The sequence below is a fragment of the Elephas maximus genome, chromosome 23 (assembly GCF_024166365.1).
Source record: "Elephas maximus indicus isolate mEleMax1 chromosome 23, mEleMax1 primary haplotype, whole genome shotgun sequence".
Taxonomy (NCBI): domain Eukaryota; kingdom Metazoa; phylum Chordata; class Mammalia; order Proboscidea; family Elephantidae; genus Elephas; species Elephas maximus.
The window spans coordinates 2093460-2117851 of record NC_064841.1 but is presented as its reverse complement, the minus strand read 5'-3'; the positions used below and the strand labels follow the sequence as shown (position 1 = coordinate 2117851).

Genomic DNA, 24392 nt, shown 5'->3' with positions numbered 1-24392 from the left:
ATTGTTCCTAAGTAGTTTTTTTTTTTTTTTAAGTAGTATCAACAGGTGCAGCCTTTTGGGGGAGGGGGGAGAGGGGCTGTCGTTGTTGTGAAATAATATATCCATAGCTTAGTGATATCAGTTACGTTAGTCAAGTGGTATATCCATCACCCTTAGTCAATGCCAGTTTTCCCCTCACAATAGACAAAAACTCACTACTTCCCAGAGATTGATTCCCCCTTCCTCCCCCTTCCACTCCTGATAAGGACTAGTGATTGTTGGTGTCTGTATATTTTTTTTTTACCTGTTCTTGTCAGGGTCGCTATGAGTCCGAATTGACTCAACGGCAGTAGGTTTGGTTTGGTTTTTCGGATCATTTCATTTAAGTGAGACCACACGATATTTGTCCTTTTGTGATTGGTTTATTTCACTTACATTATATCTTCGGGGTTCATCCAAGTTATGGCATGTTTCAGGACTTCATTTTTCTTTAAGGCTGAGTAGTATTCCGTTGTGCGTGTGTACCATATTTTGTTTGTCCATTATCTGTTGGGTTAACTTGGGTTGTATTGTGAATGGTGCTGCAGTGAACATAGGCATACATACGTATCTGCTCGTGTCACAACTTCAAGGTCCCTAGGGTGTATACCTACCTAGGGGTGGAATTGCTGGTCAAGTGGTGCAGTTTCTAATCTTTTGAGGGATCCCCGTACTGTTTTCTGCAATAGTTGTACCATTTTACATTCCCACCAACAGTGGGTCAGGGCTCCAAACTCCTCACTTCCTCGGCATTATTTGCTGCTTTCTGTTTTATTGATCATTGCCATTGTAGTAGGGATGAGGTAGTGTCTCATTGTAATTGTGATTTTTATTTCACTAGTGGCTAATGACTACTGTTACCCACTCCCATCAAGCCTATTCCAACTCCTAGCAACCCTATAGGACAGAATAGAACTGCCCCATAGGATTTCCAAGGCTGCAAACTTTGCAGAAGCAGACTACTGCATCTTTCTCCTATGGAGCTGCTGGTGGCTTCAACCTTTCTGTTAGCAGCCAAGTGCTTAACCACTGTACCACGAGGACTCCATGAAAGTAGTAGAGAGTCATTGAAAAAGTGGAAGATCCCTACAACTAGATGGACTGACATGGTGGCTACAATAATGGTGAGGATGGTGCAGGGCCGGGCAGCATTTCATTCTGTCATACATAGGGTCACTATGAGTTGGAACCACCACCTAACAACAGCACTTAACAACAACAGCACCTAACAACAACAGCACCTATCAAAAACAGCACCTAACACCAGCACTTAACAACAACAGCGCCTAACAACAACAGTGCCTAACAACAGCACCTATCAAAAACAGCACCTAACACCAGCACTTAACAACAACAGCGCCTAACAACAACAGTGCCTAACGTCAGCACCTAACCCCAGCACGTAACAACAACAGCACCTAACACCAGCACCTAACAAGAACAACAATGGCTAATGATGATGAGCAAGGTTTCTTAGGTTTGTCGGCCACCTGAATATCCTTTTTGTGAAGTGTTTGTTCATGTCCTTTGCTCATTTTTTATTATTATTATTGAGTTATTTGTCTTTTTCTTATTGTAAAAGTTTTATACAGGTTTTGAATATTAGACCCTTATTGGATGTATTGTTCCCAGCAATTTTTTCCCAGTCTATAGGTTGTCTTTTTACTCTTTTGATAAAGTCTTTGGATGAGAATAAATTTCTGTTGTTTTAAGTCTTAATTATCTAGTGCTGCTATAGAAGAAATGCCACATGCCTGAGGTCTTAAAAGCTAGTAAGCGGTCATCTCAGATGCATCAATTGGTCCCAACCCACCTAGACCAAAGGAGAATGAAGAACAGCAGAGACACAAGGAAAATATTAGCCCCAGAGACAAAAGGGCCACATCAGCTTGAGACCAGAAAAACCAGATGTTGCCTGGCTACCACCAGTGACCTTTCTGACAGGGAATACAACAGAGAATCCCTGATGGAGCAGGAGAAAAGTGGGGTGCAGAACTCAAATTCTGGTAAAAAGACCAGAGTTAACGGTCTGACTGAGTCTAGAGGAACCCCAGAAGACATGGCCCCTGGACTCTCTGTTAACCAGAACTGAAACTATTCCTGGAGCCAACTCTTCAGACAAAGGTCAGACTGGACTATAAGACATAAAATAATACTCGTGAAGGGTGTGCTTCTTCTGAGTTCAAGTAGCTATGCAAGACTAAGCGGGCAGCTCCTGTCCGGAGGCAGGATGAAAAGGCAGAAAGGGATAGGAGCTGGTTGAATGGACATGGGAAACCTGGGGTGGGAAAGGGGAGTGTGCTGTCACATTATAGGGATTGCAACTAGGATCACATAACAATATGTGTATAAATTTTTATATGAGAAACTAACTTGAGCTGTAAACTTTCACCTAAAGCACAATTAAAAAGATGAAAGAAATGCCACAAGTGAGTGGCTTTAACAAACAAATTTATTTTCTTACAGTTTAGGAGGCTAGAAGTCTAAATTCTGAGTGTCAGCTCCAGGGAAAGGCTTCTTTCTGTCGGCTCTGGAGGAAGGGCTTTGTCTTTCTGAGCTTTGGTCCTGGGCGATCTTCGTGTGGCTTAGCATCTCTCTTCCCCCATCTCTGCTTCTGTCCCTTGCTTGTTTAATCTCTTTTATATCTCAAAAGAGATCGACTCAGGATACACCGTACACTAATCCTGCCTCATTCATATAACGAAGGCAGCCCATTCCCAAATGGGATTGTAACGACAGGCATAGATGGTAGGATTTGCATCACATATCTTGGGGGGCACAGTTCAGTCCGTAACAGGTCCCTGTTACCTATGCTGTCTTCTGCTGTCCGTGCATTTGCCGTCGTAATCCTTTGGTTTTAGCATCAAGTGGAAATCCATAAGTGAGCGAATAACATAGCAACAAAGGCTAGAAATGAAACAGGACATGGGACATTTTTTCACTAAAATAAGGAGTGCTGGTGGCACAATGGTTAAGCGCTCAGCTGCTAACTGAAAGATTGGCAGTTTGAACCTACCCAGGAGCTTCAGGGGAGAAAGACCTGGTGATCTGCTCCCGTAAAGATTACAGCCTAGAAAACCCTATGGGGCAGTTCCGCTCTGTCGCACGGGGTCACTATGAGTTGGAATCGACTCGACAGCACACAACGACAACAATAAACTAGGGATCCTCGCCCTCATATTACTCCTCTCACCCCAAAATCGTTTGTGAGTATTACAAAAGAGATTTAAAACCAGCTTTTGGCCATACTCAGTTGATATATTGTTTCAATTATTTATACAATTTTTAAATGCTATTCTGTAAGCCTCACTCTTTGGAAGTCCTTTATAGAATAACAGAAAAGCAAAACCATGTCATAAGAAAACATCTGAATCTTTACAGCACAGCAGAAATAAAAATGGGAATAAGAAAGGACACTTGATGAATTCTCTGATTGTCTTCACTCTGTCATTGTTCTCAGGAGTGTAGGGATGGACCTTGAGGAATACATTCAGCTATAGTTGGCTCGTTTTTTTCTAAATCATAGAACATGTCCTGTCATAATATATGTCCAAGTTATTTTTTGTTAGCATTGTATCCCCAGAATCTAGCACTATGCCTAACACAAAGGTTCTCTATAAATATTTTTAAAAGAAGGAAGAATACATTTGTCTGTCTGACACGATAGATGGATCCTGCTAGAATGGGAAAAGTATAGCACAGAACTTCATATTCCCAAAGAATCCAGACTTACTGGATCCATTGTGGCTGGAGGTGCTCCGAGACAACTGCCCTAGCGTGTTCTTCAGACCTTGAAATGATATCACCCCCTGAAGTCATCTTTAAACAAACAAAATGAACACTGCAGCTCAAAAAGTAAAGAATGTCATCCTTATGTTTTGTGCTTTTAAAAGAAAAATTATACGAGACCAAAGTGGTGACAGTAACTCTGAAGCATAGATGAGAAGTTTAGGGGGCAGTGAGTCTAAATTAACGAGGGTGAGACAACTAGAGCGGAAATAACCAGAACGCTGACATAATGTGAGAGACATAAGCAATGTTACTGAACAACATGTAGAAATTATTAAATGGGAACATGTTTTAATGTGTTTTTTTTCCACTAAAAATTAAATTTAAAAAGATGTGTCTGTCTCAGATGGATGTGTACTAAGGATCCCAGTCTGTTTAGCAAGCTGGTTCTTTAAATTATTCAAGCTGTTTGGAGCCAGTACAAAAATAAACAAATGAATTTTATAACCAAATTAGCGTGGCCTCCCTGATTTCATCTTCAGATGTCTCTGGCAAGCGGACTCGCAGCATCATCTCTGCTGCATTTGGGACTAACAACAGTGAGGCTAGGGTCTGAGCAAGGATCTTACTAGCCCTGTAGGGACCTTCTTTTCTGGCCTAATTTTTTTTTTTTGGTTTACAAATATTAATTTCAGATGACGAGGCCGTGGTCATTCAGGGCCTGCCCATGGGCAGCTTTGATTGCTCTCCTTCCAAATTTGTAGGTCAGTTTTTCAGAAGTAAAGTTTCCCCGATATGGTAAGACAGCACTTTAAACTCAACAGTATGCCATTTTATATTTAGGTCTCAAGAAGGAACGGCAGAACCATCCAGCTGCGGTTCTCAGAGAGTCATGAGCTGAACGGACCCTCCTTCTCAGCATCTTGTAACATGGTCTCAGGCTTAAACCCCACAGTGTGAAAATCCTAGGATAGTGCAGGCTGTATCATAATCTTTAAAAAAGTCAACTGCCGAAATCCTATGTCTTGAAAAGGGTCAATAGCCGCAGTCTGTCTACCTTTACGTGTTCCGTGAAAATTATGTTGGAAGGTTAACATGGAATTGAAAAACAAAACTAATTGAGAAATAAGTAAACGTTTTCTGTGTACCAGCACAATGGATTAAGTTACTGTGTTAGAGATTGGGTAGATTTTTAAAAACGTGTCCCATGACTGGGTTATTAGCTGCATCGTAGCTTTTCTCTGTTCTCTTTCTGTTATGTCGTTGTTGTCAGCTGCCCTCAAGCCAGCCCCAGACTCATGGCAACCCCATGCACAGCGGAACGAAATGCTGCCGGTCCTGTGCCGTCCCCAAGGTTTGTTGTGGAAGTGTTCTCAGTGGCTGATTTTCGGCAGTAGTTCATCAGGCCTTCCTTCCTAGTCCTTGTTAGTCCAGGAGCTCCTCTGAAACCTGTTTGGCATCGTAGCAACACTTAAGCCTCCGCTGACAAACGGGTGGCGGCTGCACGTGAGGTCCCTTGGCCGGGAATTGAACCTGGTCTCCCACGTGGAAGGCAAGAATTCTATCACTGAGCCACCACCGCCTCCGTGTAGTAAGTCTCGTTGAGCTGGAGAAGATAACTCATTTACTATTTCTACCACAGAGCGGAAGTAGTGTGCAAGCCCCGTGCTACTTAATAGCTGTCCCACCAAGAAGACTTGAACCTTCAGGGAGAAAGCCGTTGTCACATTAACACTTGTTCCTCTACACCCATGCTTTCGTCTCAAAGGTCCGGGGAGCCATTTGCAGCAAAGGTGCTTGGAGACTTTGGCTCACCTTCATTATAATTAATAAGGGGAGCTGACAGGTGATTGGAAAATAGGTTAGATTTGCCACAGCCTGGAAAATACCAGAGACTCGGTTTTTATTTGGTGTCCTGAACTTGAAGTTCCAATTTCTCGATATTTTTTATCTTGCTCTAATAACTGTGCAATGCCCTTTCCAGGAGACATTGTTCACATTAATTTCTAAATCCCTTTGAAAGGTATTTACACAGACCGTGGAGATGTAAAAATGTAAAATATAAAAATATTGTGCTTTTTCTTTCATTTGTTAAAAAATCTATTTTAGAATTCCATAATCAGACTGATCTCTGACAAAAATCTCCATCACTTTACTAACAAAAGGCAGCGGGGATTTGAAATGTATTTTCACCCTGGGAGATTAAAAAAAAAAAAAAAAAACCTAATGTTTAAGTGTCAACAGAGGATTTGAATATTGGATTCAATTCAAATACGAAATTTGTTAAGTATGAACCCACCGTTTTACTAAACTAATTACCTTTGTTGTGTACTTCAAGTTTTTCTCAGTATTCATTTATAAATGTATGTTTCCTATAAATTATCTAATTTAAATATACCAGCTAGCAGATGGCCACATATAACTTATTAAATGCACCATTTGCTAGCCTTCTATACAGAGAGGCAATAGCATGATAAAAGCATACACAAAATTTAAGGTATGTCCCGAATTAAGCCTTAAGTGACTCTGTCCATTGAAAAATACGAAAACAAACGGAAATGAAGAGCCATCCGTATGCAACCACGTTTTGAATAGGAAGAAGCCTGACCCTGGTGCTCTGCCCCTGCTGCACCGCTCCCTGCTGTGTGGCCATGGTGCTCTGCCCCTGCTGCACTGCTCCCTGCTGTGTGGCCATTGTGAGCAGGCCTCAGTCTTGGCCTGTGCTTATAGAGAGATTTATACATGGCTCTCTTAGGCATAATAGGGACCACGACAGTCATCCTGGTCTGCACCTAACTTTTTTTTCCTGATTGTATATCTTGGATATCTTCCCAAAGTCATACATCTATATTTGCCTCATTCTTTTTAAAACCAGGAGCCCTGGTAGTGCAGTACATATGCACTCAGCTGTTAACCAAAAGGTCAGTGGTTTGAACTCACCCAGCAGCTCCACGGGAGAAAGACCTGGCAACCGCCTAGGAAAGCCCATGGGGAAGTTCTGCTCGGTGACATGGGGTCTCTACGAGGTGAAATCGACTCAGCAGCGGTAACAACAGATTCCTGAAAGCGGAATGACTAGGTCATAGGGTATTCATCTTTCCCATGACCCTGGCTAAATTCTGTACCCAAACAAACTGTGAGCATAATAAAATGGCTTTCTACCTTACAGAGTTTTGGGTTGTTGCCCGTTAGTCACCAGAACCCTAGCCCTCCTGAGTCCCCGAAAATCTGGTTGAGCCCCATGCTGATGACTACTGATGATGACAGAGGACCGCTCAAAGCCGGTGACTGCCGCGTCAGTAGAGATGCCATATGGCGGGTGCTGTGAATGCGAATTATAGAGTTGAACCTTGGTTTTGGCAAGCTTCTCTGCTTCCTGACCCTCTGTTTCATGATCTGGTAAATGGGAGCAGTGATTCCTACTTGCAGAGTTCCTATGTGGATTAAAGTTGATGTGTGTAAAGCACAGCACAGTGCTAGCACCGAACCAGAAGTAATAAAAAATAATGATGTGATTTCCTGATTTTTCTTACCTGTCATTTTGCTTATCAGAATGAAGTTTTATCGTATCATGAGTGGTTTTCTTATTTTATGAAGGAGATACACAAGTAAAGCACGTGTAACTTCAAGCAAAGTTAGAAAGACAAACTTGTAAGAGCGTTTAGCTTAGATGATAAATGCGGTTAGAACATGAGAAAGCCGTGTAAACACACCCAGGTCGTTTGGTGCCTTCAGGTGGGAGTGGGCACGCCCTTCAGAGCCACCGTGAGTAACACCGAATGAGCTGTAGTCATCAAAACACTGAGAATTAAAAAAGAAAATTAATCCCCAAAGGAAATCACTGTAGATCTCATTAGTCCAGGAAGAACCTACCTTAGGACTTTAATTAAAAGTAACATTAATTCCATATAAATGAGTGCTGGCAGGTTTCTGCAGAATTCATGATCTCAGTTCTGCTAAGTGTTCTTATATTACGGTGCAGACATCATTAATCTCGTGTGAGATGCCCTCCAGTCTGACGGCCTTATGGCACTGGGGCGACTTCTTGCCGAAGCCTTCTTATCTTTACTGAAGAGCTATAATTCATGCAGATGCCTGGTGTGAAGAGATCTGGGCAGTCAGAGACGCCTTCGGAGGTCCACAGTGGCACTTCATCAACTTAGAAAGCATCTCCTGATGACTTGGCTCTCAGATGGAGCTCAGTATCACCATCGAATTCGCAGGGGTTATTTTATTATTTTATTTATGTATTCCTACAAATCTTTGCTCCAGGCAAGCATCAGGTGTTTTACAAAAATTCTCACAACCAGATAAAATAGAAATTTTCAACAAGTCGATGAAGAAAATGAGGCGAAGGAGAGACTGAGTAGAAAGGCAAGATGGAGTGAGGCTAATGCCCAAAATGCGTGCCATAAATTCTGTGAGGTCATCTACTTTATGGCTTGTTGGCTGATTGTTGGCTTATGTTTCAAGTCTCGTATACTGGTTAAGTCAGAATTTTGTTCCGTGCCCATTCTGATTATCGTCTGTGTAGTTTAGTAATAGACACTGTTATGGATTGAATCGTGTCCCCAAAAAGATAAGTTGAAGCCCTAACCCCTGTACCTGTGAACATGACCTTGTCTGAAGAAAAAGTTTTTCTTTTACCAGTTGGGTCAAACGAGGTCATACCTGATTAGGGTGGGTACTAGTCCTAATCCCTCCAAGTGGTGTTTTATAAAAAGGGACTGACCACACGCGGGGGAGAGACCAGGTTAGGATCCATCTACAAGCCAAGGAACACCCAGAGATATGGACAAGGAAGGACGCTCCACTAGAGCTGATGCCCTAATTGGGACTTCTAGCCTCCAAAACTTTTAAACAATAAATTACTATTCTTTAAAGCCACCTACTTTGTGGTATTTTTTTATGATAACCCTGGGAAGCTAAGATAAGAAAAAAAAATTTTTTTTTTGATAGATAAATAAAATTCTTTTCTAAGCACCGTGAGTACATGCCCAGTCTGAACAGAAACCAAAATGGTTTGAAGGGTGTCTTAGTCATCTAGTGCTGCTATAACAGAAATACTATAAGTGGTTGCCTTTAACAAATACAAATTTATTCTCTCACAGTTTAGGAGGCTAGAAGTCCAAATTCAGGGCACCACCTCCAGGGGAAGCTTTCTCTCTGTTTCTCTGGGAAAAGATCCTTATTCCTTGATTCTCTGGCAATCTTCTTGTGTTATGGTGTCTATCTTCTTCCATCTCTGTTCCCTCACTTGCTTGTTGAATCTTTTATTTCTTGAGAGAGATTGATTTAAGACACACCCTACATGGATCCTCTCTCACTAAGACAACCCATTGCCAAATGTTATTAAAACCACAAACATAGAGTTTAGAATTTACAACACATATTATGGGGGACACAATTTAATCCATAACAAAGGGGAAAAAATAAGGCCAATCATTTTCTAGACATGTCACCTAGTGAGCTTTTTATTTAAAACCTGTGGCACTACTGGCAGGTGACAAAGCAAATATCAAAGGAAAAAAAAATCTTGGAAACAACCAATTACATTTAACAGAGTCCTTTAATGGATATATGGTTTTTGATATCTTATGGCATACATTATTAGAGTCTAATTTTGCCAAACCTATGCAGGGAGGACAGTCTTCAAGAAATAGCAACTTGGAATACAAGCATTTTAGAGGACAAGGCAAGACGATTTCAAGTCCACTCGAAGACTGAACATAATCAGAAAGGTAATATAATACCCAGAACCTGATGAACATGTGATAAACTTTTGCAGACTGAATGAAAACATTAATTTGTGATCCAGGTATCCCACCGTAACAAAACCACTGCCCTATGGCCCTGAAATTTTAAAACATGGGCAGTCAGTGATGTGGTTGGTAACGGGTGTCTGCTCACAAAAAGCTGCTGCTGGGTGTCACGCCTTCACAGGTCTCTCCGTCAACTCAGAGTTTCAAATTACAATCAGAAGCCAATATGTGGATGTTACTGGGCTCAGGTGTTCTTTTTATGCCATGAAAAGCCACACCCACAGTAATTAAGATCACAGACTGGCAGCCTGAGGTCTAGAGTCAGCCCAGGGTCTTGTTTTGTTGGTCTGCTCACATAGTTTTTTTTTTTTAATTAGCTGCTAACTTTAGGAAACCCTGGTGTCATAGTGGTTAAGTGCTACTGCTGCTAACCAAGAGGTCGGCAGTTCACATCTACCAGGTGATCCTTGGAAACTCTACGGGGCAGTTCTACTCTGTCCTATAGGGTCGCTATGAGTCAGAATCGACTTGACGGTACTGGATTTGGTTTGGGTTTTGCTAACTTAAAAAATTAGGAGACTTATAGATACAATGCAAGCCCAAGCCAAATCCCAACATCATTCTTTAATGAAATGAAAAAACTAATCTTCACCTTTATATGGAAAGGAAGGAGGCCCTGAATAGTTAAAGCAATATTGATGAAGAACAAAGTAGGAAGTCTCTCACTTCCCAATCTCAAAGCTTACTCTAACTCCCTCTCGCCCCCCCACCAAAAAAATGACTGCTGTCAAGTCGGTTCCGACTCAGATGGCACTCAAAACAGCCTGCTACTGGTTCAGTGACAGACACATAGACTGATGGAATAGAATTGAGAACCCAAGAGTCAATCCATCCATCTAGGGGCAGCCGACCTGCAACAAAGTGTCTAAGTCCGTTCAATGGGGAAGAAAACAGTCTCTTTAACACCCCAGAGCCTGGAGCCTCAGCTTCTGCCCCCAAGAGCCCCTAAACTATCTTTCCACAAAGGCAAACCTCCTGTCCCAAACCCACCCCCCCAAAAAAGTTGCCATCAAGTCAATTCAGACACATAGTGATCCTATAGGACAGAATAGAACTGCCCCATAGTTTCCAAGCAGCAGCTGGTAGATTTGAACAGCTGACCTTTTGATTAGCAGCCAAGCTCTTAACCACTGCACCACCAGGGCTTAAGAAAAAAAAGCCCATGGCAGAGGATGGTTTTGATCCATTGACCTCTGGGTTATGGGCCTGGCTTCTGGAAGGTGATACTTCTCTGTATTTTTCCAAACAAAATTTGATTCATTTACAACTTGTGCAAGTTTGTGAAATGTCCACAGAGAAAACAAGCTGTAAAGAGTAAATGTAACTGAAACGTCTGCTGCTTCTTCATGCTCTCGTCCTCTCCTGGCCCTTGCCTGCAGCAGCAGCCACCAAAAAGGAAAACTTAACGTTGGAAAATTCCCTCCGTGAACTCAAATTTTCCTCGGGTTTTTACTTCGCCAGATGAAACACTTGCTGTAGAGAGGGTGCTGTCTCAAAAGGAAAGGTATGGTATTGGCATTTAGGGCAGGACAATTCTGTGGTGTGCTGGAGTGCGCCACACTTCGCGACATTTTTAGCATCCCTGGTCTCCACCAGTGAGGGGAATAGGGAGCCTTAAGGGACACAGCCTGGCTGGCAGCCAACTATGCCTTGGCATTGTCTCCCTGGGGAATGAGGGGTGCTCCCGATGGAATGGGAGCCCAGAATATAGATTAAGTTGTAAGAAAATAAAATTACATTCCTTGCTTAAAAGTTTGTAGATAGAGCTTGGTACTCATTAACTCCTGTCTAGCGGAAAGAATTCAGGGTTGGGAATAGGGCTGCTGTGGACAAAGGAGCAACACCGAAGGTGGCACCATTCCTAGAATTCATACATTGTTGATTCGTATACTTATTAAGAGAATTTTTCCCATGAGTGGAAGTATCTTAAAGGAGAGGCATTTTTTTCTAACTTGAAAAAAGGTACCCTATGGATTAGAGGCAGCCCTGACAGAGGGTTTGAAGAGCTTGGGACTTATGGTTTTATTAGACAAGTCGCTCAATCTCTAGGGGCCATTTCCCCAAAAGGGTATAAAGCCAACCTGTTAGAAGACTGGTAAGGCAGCTGGCTGGAAAGAAGGTAAGCACTGAAAAGAAATGAATCATACCTCTTAGAGAAAATGGGTATAGCAGGTAACTTCAAATTAAAAAAAATTTTTTTTGAAAGATTTTGGGGTTAAGACAGATCCCCAAACATAGTGCCTGAGGCCCTTAATACTTCAGTCATTTTTCCCCCACCCCAGGCCTAAAAAAATACCTAACATTTTTATTAAGTAGTAAGATCCAAACAACTGTTTATATCCTGAAAACTCATTAGTCTTTTTTAAAAAAATAATATACCTAAATTGAAAGAAAAAAATATTTGTATATCATTCTTAAATAACCGCTTAGTAATGGGTGTGTCAATAAACATCAATAAAACAGAGGTAAACATCCTTCTAGTATTCTCTGCTTTCAGCCAGGATCCATCTGACATCAGCAATGATATCCCTGGTTCCACGTCCTCTTCTGAAACCGGCCTGAATTTCTGGCAGTTCCCTGTCGATATACTGCTGCAGCCGTTTTTGAGTGATTATGCAAAGGCATTCGATTGTGTGGATCATAACAAACTACGGATAACACTGCGAAGAACAGGAATCCCAGAACACTTAATTGTGCTCATGAGGAACCTTTACATAGATCAAGAGGCAGTTGTTCGGATAGAACAAGGGGATACTGATTGGTTTAAAGTCAGGAAAGGCGTGCGTCAGGTTTGTATTCTTTCACCATACCTATTTAATCTGTATGCTGAACAGATAATACCAGAAGCTGGACTATATGAAGAAGAACGGGGCATCAGGATTGGAGGAAGACTCATTAACAGCCTGTGTTATGCACCTGACACAACTTTGCTTGCTGAAAGTGAAGAGGACTTGAAGCACTTACTAATGAAGATCAAAGACCACAGCCTTCAGTATGGATTACACCTCAACATAAAGAAAACAAAAATCCTCACAACTGGACCAATGAGCAACATCATGATAAATGGAGAAAAGATTGAAGTTGTCAAGGATTTCATTTTACTTGGATCCACAATCAACAGCCATGGAAGCAGCAGTCAAGAAATCAAAAGACGCGTTGCATTGGGCAAATCTGCTGCAAAGGACCTCTTCAAAGTGTTGAAGAGCAAAGATGTCACCCCGAAGACTAAGGTGCGCCTGACCCAAGCCACGGTATTTTCAATCACATCGTATGCCCGTGAAAGCTGGACAACAAATAAGGAAGACCAAAGAAGAGTTGACGCCTTTGAATTGTGGTGTTGGCGAAGAATATTGAATATACCATGGGCTGCCAAAAGAACAAACAAATCTATCTTAGAAGAAGTACAGCCAGAATGCTCCTTAGAAGCAAGGATGGCGAGACTGCGTCTTACATACTTGGACATGTTGTCAGGAGTGATCAGTCCCTGGAGAAGGACATCATGCTTGGCAGAGTACAGGGTCAGTGGAAAAGAGGAAGACCCTCAACGAGGTGTATTGACACAGTGGCTGCAACAATGAGCTCAAGCATAACAACGATTGTAAGAATGGCGCAGGACCGGGCAGTGTTTCGTTCTGTTGTGCACGGGGTCGCTACAAGTCGGAACCGACTCGACGGCACCTAACAACAACAATGGGTGTGTGCCAGTCAAGTGCTGCACAACTCCTCAAACCTTGGAAACAGATCGAAGGCTACCGCCCTTGTTTCTTGGTCCACATTGGGTTTTGTGAGGTGGTGCCATCGAGTGACTTTTGACTCATAGTGACCCCATGTCAGCAGAAGTGCCCATAGGGTTTTTTAGGCTGTGACATGTACCAGGGTGGATCGCCGGGTCTTTCTCCCATGGGGTCGCTGGGTAAGTTTGAACCACCAATCTTTATGTTAGTACCTGAGTGCTTAACTGTTGCATTACTGCAATTTTCAAACATTTCCTAAAGATATGGCATCGTCTAAGGAAATGCAGCTCAATCTAATATTGAAAGCGTGAACTACCTCAAGCTAGTGCTTTGCACAGATGTCGAGTTTCTCTTTCTCTCAAAAACATTAAATCCCATGATGCCCCTGAGTCTTACTCCTAGAGTGCCTCAGCACACAGTTTTAGGAAAAAGAGACTCTAGACACGCTGAAATTAGCTGTGGAAAAGACGTTTATGATAGCCTGACGCAATCACTCTAGAGAGCTATAATTAAGTTACAAGTCCAGCACTCATAAGCCTGTTTGATAATGACTTCAAAAGCATTTTGAAAATTCTGAAGTGTTGTAGCAACAATAATTGAAGAATTAGCTGGTGAAAGAGCTGTCAGCTAGAATGCAAACTCTAAGAGGGTCAGGGGCGTTGTATCCTCAATGCCCAGAATGTTGTTGTTAGGTGCCATCAAGTTGGTTCCAACTCATAGCAACTCTATGTACAACAGAACAAAACCCTGCCCAGTCCTGTGCCATCCTCACAGTCATTGTTAGGCTTGAGCCCATTGTTGCAGTCGCTGTGTCAACCCATCTCGTTGAGGGTCTTCCTCTCTTTCACTGACTCTCTACCAACCATGATGTCCTCCAGGGACTGGTTCCTTCTGATAACAAGTCCAAAGTATGTGAGACGTAGTCTTGCCATCCTTGCTTCTAAGGAGCATTCTGGTTGTACTTCTTCCAAGACAGATTGGTTGTTCTTTTGGCAGTCTATGGTATATTCAATATTCTTCTCCCACACCACAGTTCAAAGGTGTCAATTCTTCTTTGGTCTTCCTTACTCATGGTCCAGCTTCTGCATATATGTGAACAAAAAAAACCAAACCCATTGCCGTAGAGCTGATTCTAACTCATAGCGTTCAGAGGCTCCTGCCTAACTTATGCTGTACTAAAGCTGTCACTTTTTAACAGTGTAATTCTAAGAAAAATTCCTATGGGAAATAAGAAATGAAAATGTCTCACAAATTATTTTATTTTGCCTTAATCCACAACTGTTTTAATGCTATCATTATCACCAATAAATTACATTTAACTTTAAGGCCTTTTTTTTTTATTTTATTGTTTTTTAAGTGTGGCCTCCTTAATGTCTTATTCTCATACTGTAGGATCTCTATGAGTCGGAATTGACTGGATGGCAACGGATTTGGTTTTGGCTTTTTATACTATTTTAAACAGCAAATAATTTCTGACCTTTTAAAATAATTTTGCCTTGAAACTGCAGCCGAGGCTAGGAAAACTAAGTTAGGACTCTCCTGATAATGTGCATGCCCTCTGAGTTTCATGGTAAGGCCTGAGGAGAGGCAAATATCCTATTCTCTGCAAGAGCTATGCCATCTTAATTTGGGCTGTGAAGTCTGCTCTACCTCATGCCCCAGTCTCAGGGGAAGTTGGCTGCCAGAGAACTTGGCTAAAGGATCGAATTTCAGGCTCCCAAAATAACCCACAAGTACTCCTGCTGCCACCTCCAAATCAGGCTTTGCACGCTTCTTCACGCTGGCAGAGTGCCACCCTCTGGCCAGATCCCAGGAGGCCTTGATGGACCATGGATGCCCCTCCATCTCCACTGGACAGCCCCCTAGAGCAAGCTGGGGAGCCCACAGAATTGAAGGTGGGCATGCAGGGGCATTTTCTCTCTTACACCTTTGTCATTCTCTTTTCTTTATCTCCTCCTTTTCTTCTCCCAGTTTCTCCTCCACCTGTTCTCTGGCCCTGGCAGGCCTCCGGACAATGTTTTCCAAAACTCGGTAATTTGTGTACCGCTGTCATACTTATTTTATTCCCATGTCCAAATTCCCCTTGTACTATTTCTTTGAATTAGCTCTTTTCCACTTAAAAAAGGCTATCGATTTTTTTTATTAATGTATAGAGCTGCTTTAAATTTAAAACCAGTTCCACTTGCCATAAATAAAAACCAGTTGCCATTGAGTTGACTCCGACTCATGGCGACCCCATGTGTGTCAGAGCAGAACTGCTGCACAGGGTTTTCAACCACTGATTTTCTAGAAGTACATCCCCAGGTCTTTCTTCTGAGGCACCTCTAAGTAGATTTGAACCGCCGGCCTTACAGTTTGAAGCTGAGCACTGTTAACTGTTAGCAACATCCAGACACTTCTGCCATAAATACAATACAATGGAAATAAAAATATATAGCAATTGAATTTTAACTGGATATAGCTGTTTGCTACAGGCCCTGTGCCTGAGTCCCGCTCTGTTAAATAGGAACGTTGGAGAGATGTTAGACATAAACGGCATCGACATGAGACTTGCTCCATGAAATAGTGAGACAAGGGAAGAGGACTGAGAAGAGAGCAACTGTCTGACTTATTTTTTAATGCCATGTCTGCATATTACTTAAATGCTTCCAACTTTGGGAAGCATTGCTTTGAGTTTTCGACTCACAAAATATTTGTGTTGAAATTTGATAGGCCTCATCGCCTTTCTTTAAAGCATTGAACACATTGTTGGCGAAGTATACTCCAAAACTTTTTGTACGTTTTTTTCTCATTACTTGTCCGCCACTTTTGACCAACCACCACAGAGTGTTTCCGATGTAAGACCCCTTCCCGAGTTATCACAGAACATGGCCGGTGGATGGGGGCTTTGCGGATCGTCTAAATTTCTGCCCAACTCCCTGTTCCGAAAAGAGGCTTGGAGACTGGAGCCGAGGGCGACTTTCCCAAGGTCATACAGAGGGCACTCTAACGTTTGGGTGCGTGAAACCCTGAGCACCAGCCTTCCCATCCCTCAGGGGGCTTCGTGAAGGGTGACCCAGCCGACGCCTGGCCAGAGCCTCGCCGCCTCTGTTGAGCTCCGTTGTCATGGCAGCGGCGCATTGTTCCCGCCCCCTCTTGGTGACGTCATGGGCCGCTGCCCAATAGGAGGACGACTCAGCGCCGCGCACCGCCTTTTCCGACGGGCGCTGCGCAAGCCCCCGCGAGAAGCGTTGAGGGCGCCGGGGAGGCAGGGTCGGCGCGGCTGCGGCAAGTTACATCGATTCCAGTCCGCCCGCCTCCGCGGCCACCCGGGGGACCCCGCAATGTTCGGGATGCTGAGCAGCAGCTTTGAGGAGGACCCCTTCTTCTCGTGAGTGTCGGGGCCGGTGGGAGCCCGCGTTCGCGCGGAACCCGGGGACCCCGTGGGGGAGATCTTAGGGGGGAAGGAGTTTCAGAGGCGAGAGAGAATGCGGGGTGACTAGGTGAGGCGGCCTGAGCGAGAGGAGAGGAGGATTCGGGGGCGTGGAAGGGAGGAGACAAGAGGATTTAGGGATGAGTGAGGTGGGGACAGGGAGGGATTACCCAGCCAGCAAGGTACGCACGGGCTTCCTTGTGCTTACCTGCTAATGCGTAGTGCACGCTTTCACCTGTTTGTCACCGCATCCAAGGTCAAAGATGAGTGCGTAAGCACAAGGAAGCCCGTGCGTGCTTTGCTTACTGGGTAACCGTCCTCTGCGTAAGGAGAGGACGGCTGGGGGGTCGTGAGGTGGGGAGGGGACGGCTGGGGGGTCGTGAGGTGAGGAGAAGATGGCTTGGGGGGTTCGGGAGGTGAAGACAGGGTGGCTTGGGGGGTCGTGAGGTGAGGAGAGGACGGCTGGGGGGTCGTCAGGTGGGGAGGGGACGGCTGGGGGGCCGTGAGGTGGGAGAGGACGGCTGGGGGGTCGTGAGGTGAGGAGAGGACGGCTGGGGGGCCGTGAGGTGGGAGAGGACGGCTGGGGGGCCGTGAGGTGGGAGAGGACGGCTGGGGGGCCGTGAGGTGAGGAGAGGACGTCTGGGGGGCCGTGAGGTGGGAGAGGACGGCTGGGGGGCCGTGAGGTGCGAGAGGACGGCTGGGGGGCCGTGAGGTGGGAGAGGACGGCTGGGGGGCCGTGAGGTGGGAGAGGACGGCTGGGGGGCCGTGAGGTGGGAGAGGACGGCTGGGGGGCCGTGAGGTGGGAGAGGACGGCTGGGGGGTCGTGAGGTGAGGAGAGGACGGCTGGGGGGCCGTGAGGTGAGGAGAGGACGGCTGGGGGGCCGTGAGGTGGGAGAGGACGGCTGGGGGGTCGTGAGATGAGAGGACGGCTGGGGGGCCGTGAGGTGAGGAGAGGACGGCTGGGGGGCCGTGAGGTGGGAGAGGACGGCTGGGGGGCCGTGAGGTGGGAGAGGACGGCTGGGGGGCCGTGAGGTGGGAGAGGACGGCTGGGGGGCCGTGAGGTGGGAGAGGACGGCTGGGGGGTCGTGAGGTGAGGAGAGGACGGCTGGGGGTCGTGAGGTGAGGAGAGGACGGCTGGAGGGCCGTGAGGTGGGAGAGGACGGCTGGGGGGTCGTGAGGTGGGAGAAGACGGCTGGGGGGCCGTGAGGTGAGGAGAGGACGTCTGGGGGGCCGTGAGGTGGGAGAGGACGGCTGGGGGGTCGTGAGGTGAGGAGAGGACGGCTGGGGGTCGTGAGGTGAGGAGAGGACGGCTGGGGGGTCGTGAGGTGAGGAGAGGACGGCTGGGGGTCGTGAGGTGAGGAGAGGACGGCTGGGGGGCCGTGAGGTGGGAGAGGACGGCTGGGGGGTCCTGAGGTGGGAGAAGACGGCTGGGGGGCCGTGAGGTGAGGAGAGGACGGCTGGGGGGCCGTGAGGTGGGAGAGGACGGCTGGGGGGTCGTGAGGTGAGGAGAGGACGGCTGGGGGGTTGTGAGGCGGGAGAGGACGGCTGCGGGGGGCGTGAGGTGCAGAGAGGAAGATTAGAAGGCGGGAGCAGGCCACCCCACACACAGACACCGGGGGTACGGGCTCCTCTAGCCTTGGCGGGACTAAGGGCGACCCCACAACATTGCTTCCCAGTTCGGAGTCCTGCCCTCTCAGCCGCAGGGGCCTTGCAGGCGGTGGCAGCTTGCTGTGTGGGTCGAAATTTCTGGTGAGAATTATGCGCACAGGACCATTTTGATTCTTGACGGAGCACTTTGCATGAATGAGGGGTGTGTTTATGAAAGCGCAAGGAAGTTGGAGAGTTGTGCTTTCTCACACTGCCAAGTGCTTGGAAGTTGCCAGGTACACTTTGTTTTCTTTGTGGTAAAGCTAGCCTCCTTTGGAAAGAGACTTCTTTTTCTGTCAAATGTACAAATAGGGCAAAGAAGAAGACAGAAGGGTGCATTTAACACCTCAGGAAAACAAGTGCCATTATCCTGTGAAGAGGTCCAGTGAGATAATGTGATTGGAAAGAAAGAAGGCATCCATAAATTAGTCGTTTCTCTATGATCTAGTTTCCTTTATTGTTTTTGTCTTTTGTAAGCATAGTAGCATGGTCTAGTTGGGTCCCTAAGAAGAGAAGCTTTGTGATACTTTTTTGGTCAAAGCGCTTTGCCAGTTTAATTTTGCCTTGGCGTCCTAATTTATTTTGATCCTTTAAGGTCTCTAGTGGTTAAGAGCTACGGCTGCTAACCAAAAGGTCGGCAATTCGGATCCCCCATCCGCTCCTTGGAAACCCTGTGGGTCAGTTCTACTCTGTCCTGTAAGGCCGCTATGAGTGGGAATCGACTGGACTGCAACCGGTTTGGATTTGTTTGTATACGATTCTGTGCCATTAAAAAACAAACAAAAAAAAAAGATTGTCAACAGCTGACTTCACAAATTTTTTGTTTGTTCTCAAAAGCAAATATTATATTGGTTTATATGTGTTAGTACTATTTTAAAACCAAAGGACAGAGAAGTAACAATTGAAAGAGGAGAAACAGTAGGAAAAAATAGAATGATTAACAGTTTATTTTAAAAGTTATTCATTATAATTAAGAAGTATATGAACTCAGGCAAATTTATTGTTGTGCATTTTAGTTAATTTGTTAAGGTGTGGTTAAGTCATTTGAACAAGGTGAAGAAATTTAAAATTTTGTATTATCATTTGCTCTTTTAAAAGCCTCTTAGAGTGGGCACTGAATAGATCCGTAGTTTAGTTGAGCTGTTGAAGGGGTAGAAATTAAATGTGACACCAATACAAGGGGCAACAGTTAAGAAGATTATGAGAAACCTTTCTTTGGTTATATTCTTGAATATACCAGCATAAGCAACGGCCTTAACTAAGCTGTGAATGTGTAGTAAGTACCTTCTATAAAACGTCAAGCAGAAGTGTAATTTAAACTGCTGGGTGACTTTTTCTGAGGAAAGGCAGTGAACCCAAGAGTCAGGGTCAGAAATAGTAACAGGCCACAAATAGTAGCCCTACATCAAAGAACACTTCCCTGTGTTTAGGATGGAAAGGATCATCAGCTACAAGTTAGTCGTCTTTCAGGCACTGTAGCCTTCTTCAGATGCATGAATCCATGTTGTAAAAATTTAAGATAAAATAATTCTAATTCATAAAACTGATTCATGCCTATAATTTGTTTGCTTCACAGTTATATATAAACACAATTTTGAGGGTAGGAAGGAAAGACAGTATCAGTTTATATTTATTTCAGGTAATCTTTGATTGCCTCAAGCCCAAACAAAATAGTATTCATTACTAAAAATAATTCAAACTTAAGAAATTCACAAAGGTAAAAAAAAACACCTATTGAAGCATCCCCTGATTTAAGGAAAAAACAAAGGAAGTGAAACTCATGCCCCATGCTCACCATCTTTCATATAAACATTGAGGCTCTTGCTAGCATTATGGTAGTCCCTGGGTGGTGCAGTTAACCCACTTGGCTGCTAATGGAAAGGTTGGAGGTCCCAGTCCACCCAAAAGTGCCTTGGAAGAAAGGCTTGGTGTTCTCCTTACAAAAATCAGCTATTGAAAACCCTGTGGAGCACAGTTCTACTCTGACAAACAAACGTATGGTCACCATGAGTCAGAATGAACTTGACAGCATCTGGTTTGCTAGCATTGAGTGTCTGGTCACTGGATTCTTTAGCCACTACCTTAATGTTGAACACGTAGGATGTGTTCAGTATTCTTTAAATGATGGTCTAGTGTCCTTTACTTTCTGTCTTATAGTTAATCTGGCATTCAGTTGATTGCTGAAAGTAATTAGCATTTGCAGGTAACAAATGCTATTGTTGATGTTGGCATTTCCAGATTAGGACGCTAATCATTTTCTAAATAATCAATTCAGAATCAAGGAGAGTCGTCAAAGCACACTCTACTAATTGACTAATTATCCATAAGTGGAGAGATAAAAAATACTTGTATATAAAATTTGAATTATTTTAATTTAAATAATTTGAGACTGATAAAATGTCTTGGTCAAATTGCTAACATTTAAAAAAATTGACTAACACTCTTCTATCAGTTTGTCGTATGGTAGTGACTTGTGTGTTGCTGTGATGCTGAAAGCTGTGCCATCAATATTTCAAATACCAGCAGGGTCACCTATGTTGGGCAAGTTTTAGTGGAGCTTCCAGACTAAGACAGACAAGGAAGAAGGACCTGCCGATCTGCTTCTAAAAAAAAAAATGGCCAGTGATGTTAGAGAAGTGCAAATCAAAACTACAGTGGGATTCCATCTCACTCCAGCAAGGCTGGCATTAATCCAGAAAACACTAATAAATGTTGGAGAGGTTGTGGAGAGACTGGAACACTTACACACTGCTGGTGGGAATGTAAAATGGTACAACCACTTTGGAAATCAATTTGACGCTTCCTTAAAAAACTAGAAATAGAACTACCATACGATCCAGCAATCCCACTCCTTGGAATATATCCTAGAGAAATAAGAGCCTTTACACAAACAGATACATGCACACCCATGTTCATTGCAGCACTGTTTACAGTAGCAAAAAGATGGAAGCAACCAAGGTGTCCATCAACGGATGAATGGATAAATAAATTATGGTATATTCACACAATGGAATACTACGCATCGATCATGAACAATGATGAATCCGTAAAACATTTCATAACATGGAGGAATCTGGAAGGCATTATGCTGAGTGAAATTAGTCAGTTGCTAAAGGACAAATACCGTATGAGACCACTATTATAAGAACTTGAGAAATAGTTTAAGTAGAGAAGAAAATATTCTTTGATGGTTACGCGAGTGGGGAGGGAAAGGGATTTTCACTACTGAGATAGTAGATAAGAACTATTTTAGGTGAAGGGAAAGACAACACACAATACAGGTGAGGTCAGCACAACTGGACTAAACCAAAAGCAAAGAAGTATCCTGAATAAACTGAATGCTTTGAAGGCCAGCATAGCTGGGGGCGGGGAATTGGGGGCCATAGTTTCAGGGGACATCTAAGTCAATTGGCATAATACAATTTATTAAGAAAACATTCTGCTTCCCACTTTGGAGAGTGGCGTCTGGGTTCTTAAATCCTGGCAAGCAGCCATCTAAGATGGATCAATTGGTCTCAACCCACCTGGAGCAAAGGAGAATGAACAACACCAAAGACACAAGGTAATTATGAGCCCAAGAGACAGAAAGGGCCACGTAAACCAGAGACTACATCAGCCTGAGACCAGAAGAACCAGATGGTGCCTGGCTACAACCAATGACTGCCCTCACAGGGAACACAGCAGAGAAGCCCTGAGGGAGCAGGAGAGCAGTGAGATGAAGACCTCAAATTCTTGTGAAAAGACCAAACTTAATGGTCTGGCTGAGACTAGAAGGACCCTGGAGGTCATGGTCCCCTGACCTTCTGTTAGTCCAAGACAGGAACCATTGCCAAAGCCAACTCTTCAGACAGGGATTGGACTGTACAATGGATAGGAAATGATATGGATGAGAGTGAATTTTTTTGAAATAAATACATGAGACTTCGTGGGCAGCTCCTGTCTGGAGGGGAGATGAGAGGGAAGAGGGGGTCAAAACCTGGCCGAATGGACACAGAAATAGAGAGCGGAGGGAAGGAGGAGTGTGCTGTCCAATAGGGGGGAGCAACTAGGAGTATATAGCAAAGTATATATAAATTTTTTGTGTGAGAGACTGACTTGATTTGTAAACTTTCACTTAAAGCACAATAAAATTTTTTTTTTAAATGGCCAGTGAAAACCTTATGAATAGCATCAGAACATTGTCTGATGTAGTGCCGGAAGATGAACGCCTCAGATTGGAAGGCACTCAGAATACAACTGGGAAAGACCTGTCACCTCAAAGTAGAGCTGGCCTTAATGATGTGGATGGAGTTAAGCTTTCAGGATCTTCCTTTGCTGATGTTGCATGACTCGAAATGAGAAGAGCTCCAAACATCCATTAATAATGGGAACGTGGAATGTACAAAGTATGAATCTAGGAAAATTTAAACTCATCAAAAATGAAATGGAACGCATAAACTTTGATATCTGGTATGATATCTGGACTGGTATTGGCCATTTTGAATCAAATAATCATATGGCCTGCTATGCCAGAAATGACAGAGGAATGGCATAGCGTTCATCATCATAAAGAACATTTCAAGATCTATCCTGAAGTACAACACTGTCAGTAATAGGATAATATCCATACTCATACAAGGAAGACCAGTTAATGGGACTATTATTCAAATTTACACAACAACCGCTAAGGCAGAAAATTAGGGAATTGAAGATTTTTACCAACTTCTGCAGTCTGAAATTGATCAGACATACAATCAAGATGGATTGATAACTAAAGTAATTGGAATGAGAAAGTTAGAAACAAGAAGGATTGGTAGTTGGAAAATATGGCTTTGGTGATAGAAACGCTGTCGAAGATCGCATGATAGGATTTTGCAAGACCAATGACCGGTGACCAATTGCTGATGTCAGATGGATTCTGGCTGAGAGCAGGGAATATAAGAAAGATGTTTACCTGTGTTTTATTGACTATTCTAAGGCATTGACTGTGTGGATCATAACAAATTATGGATAACATTACAGAGCATGGGCATTCCCGAACACTTATTTGTGCTCATGAGGAATCTGTACGTAGATCAAGAGGCAGTTGTTCGAACAGAACAAGGGGATACTGCATGGTTTAAATTCAGGAAAGGTTTACGTCAGGGTTGTATCCTTTCACTGTACCTGTTCAGTCTGTATGCTGCACAAATAATCCAAGAAGCTGGACTATATGAAGAACAAGGCCTCAGGATTGGAGGAAGACTTATTAACAACCTACGTTATGGAGACGACACAACCTTGCTTGCGGAAAGTGAAAAGGACTTGAAGCACTTACTAATGAAGATCAAAGGCCATAGCCTTCAGTATGGATTGCACCTCAACAAAAAGAAAACAAAAATCCTCACAACCGGACCAATAAGAAGCGTCACGATAAACGGAGAAAAGATTGAAGTTGTCAAGGATTTCATTTTACTTGGATCCACAGTCAACAGCCATGGAAGCAGCAGTCAAGAAATCAAAAGACGCATTGCATTGGGCAGATCAGCTGCAAGAGATCTCTTTAAAGTGCTAAAAAGCAAAGATGTCACCTTGAGGAGAGGACTAAGGTACGCCTGACCCAAGCCATGATGTTTTCAGTCGCCTAACATGTATGTGAAAGCTGGACGTTGAATAAAGAAGACTAAAGAAGAATTGACACCGTTGAATTGTGGTGATGGTGAAGAATATTGAATATACCATGGACTGCCAAAAGAACCAACAAGTCTGTCTTGGAAGGAGCACTCTGGCTGTACTGTGTCTCACATACTTTGGACATGTTATCAGGAAGGATCAGTCCCTGGAGAAGGATATCATGCTTGGTAAAGTAGAGGGTCAGTGAAAAGGAGGAAGACCCTTAAAGAGATAGATTGACACAGTGGCATCAACAATGGGCTCAAGCAAAGCAACAGTTGTGAGGGTGGCGCAGGACTGGGCAGTGTTTCATTCTGTTGTGCATAGGGTCGCTGTGAGTTGGAACCGAGTTGACGGCATCTAACGAGAACAACAGCAATGACTTCTTCACTGCAAATA

At 44.0% G+C, this 24392-nt stretch overlaps 1 protein-coding gene across 3 annotated transcripts in view; it reads left to right on the top strand.

Moving 5' to 3' along the window:
• The first annotated feature begins 1636 nt into the window (after nucleotides 1-1636).
• MLF1 (myeloid leukemia factor 1) overlaps nucleotides 1637-24392 on the top strand; it is a 68161-nt gene continuing 45405 nt past the window's right edge. Inside the window, exons 1-3 of one of the 3 annotated variants that reach the window (XM_049867539.1) lie at nucleotides 1637-2142; nucleotides 9388-9488; nucleotides 10949-11073. Coding sequence is in view for 1 of the 3 variants with exons in the window: in XM_049867537.1 (XP_049723494.1) it covers nucleotides 16627-16673 (47 nt within the window). In the remaining 2 variants the exon portion in view is untranslated. Of the gene's footprint in view, nucleotides 2143-8708; nucleotides 9489-10948; nucleotides 11074-16529; nucleotides 16674-24392 lie in introns of those variants that run through there. The other 2 variants (XM_049867538.1, XM_049867537.1) reach the window with 2 other exon arrangements.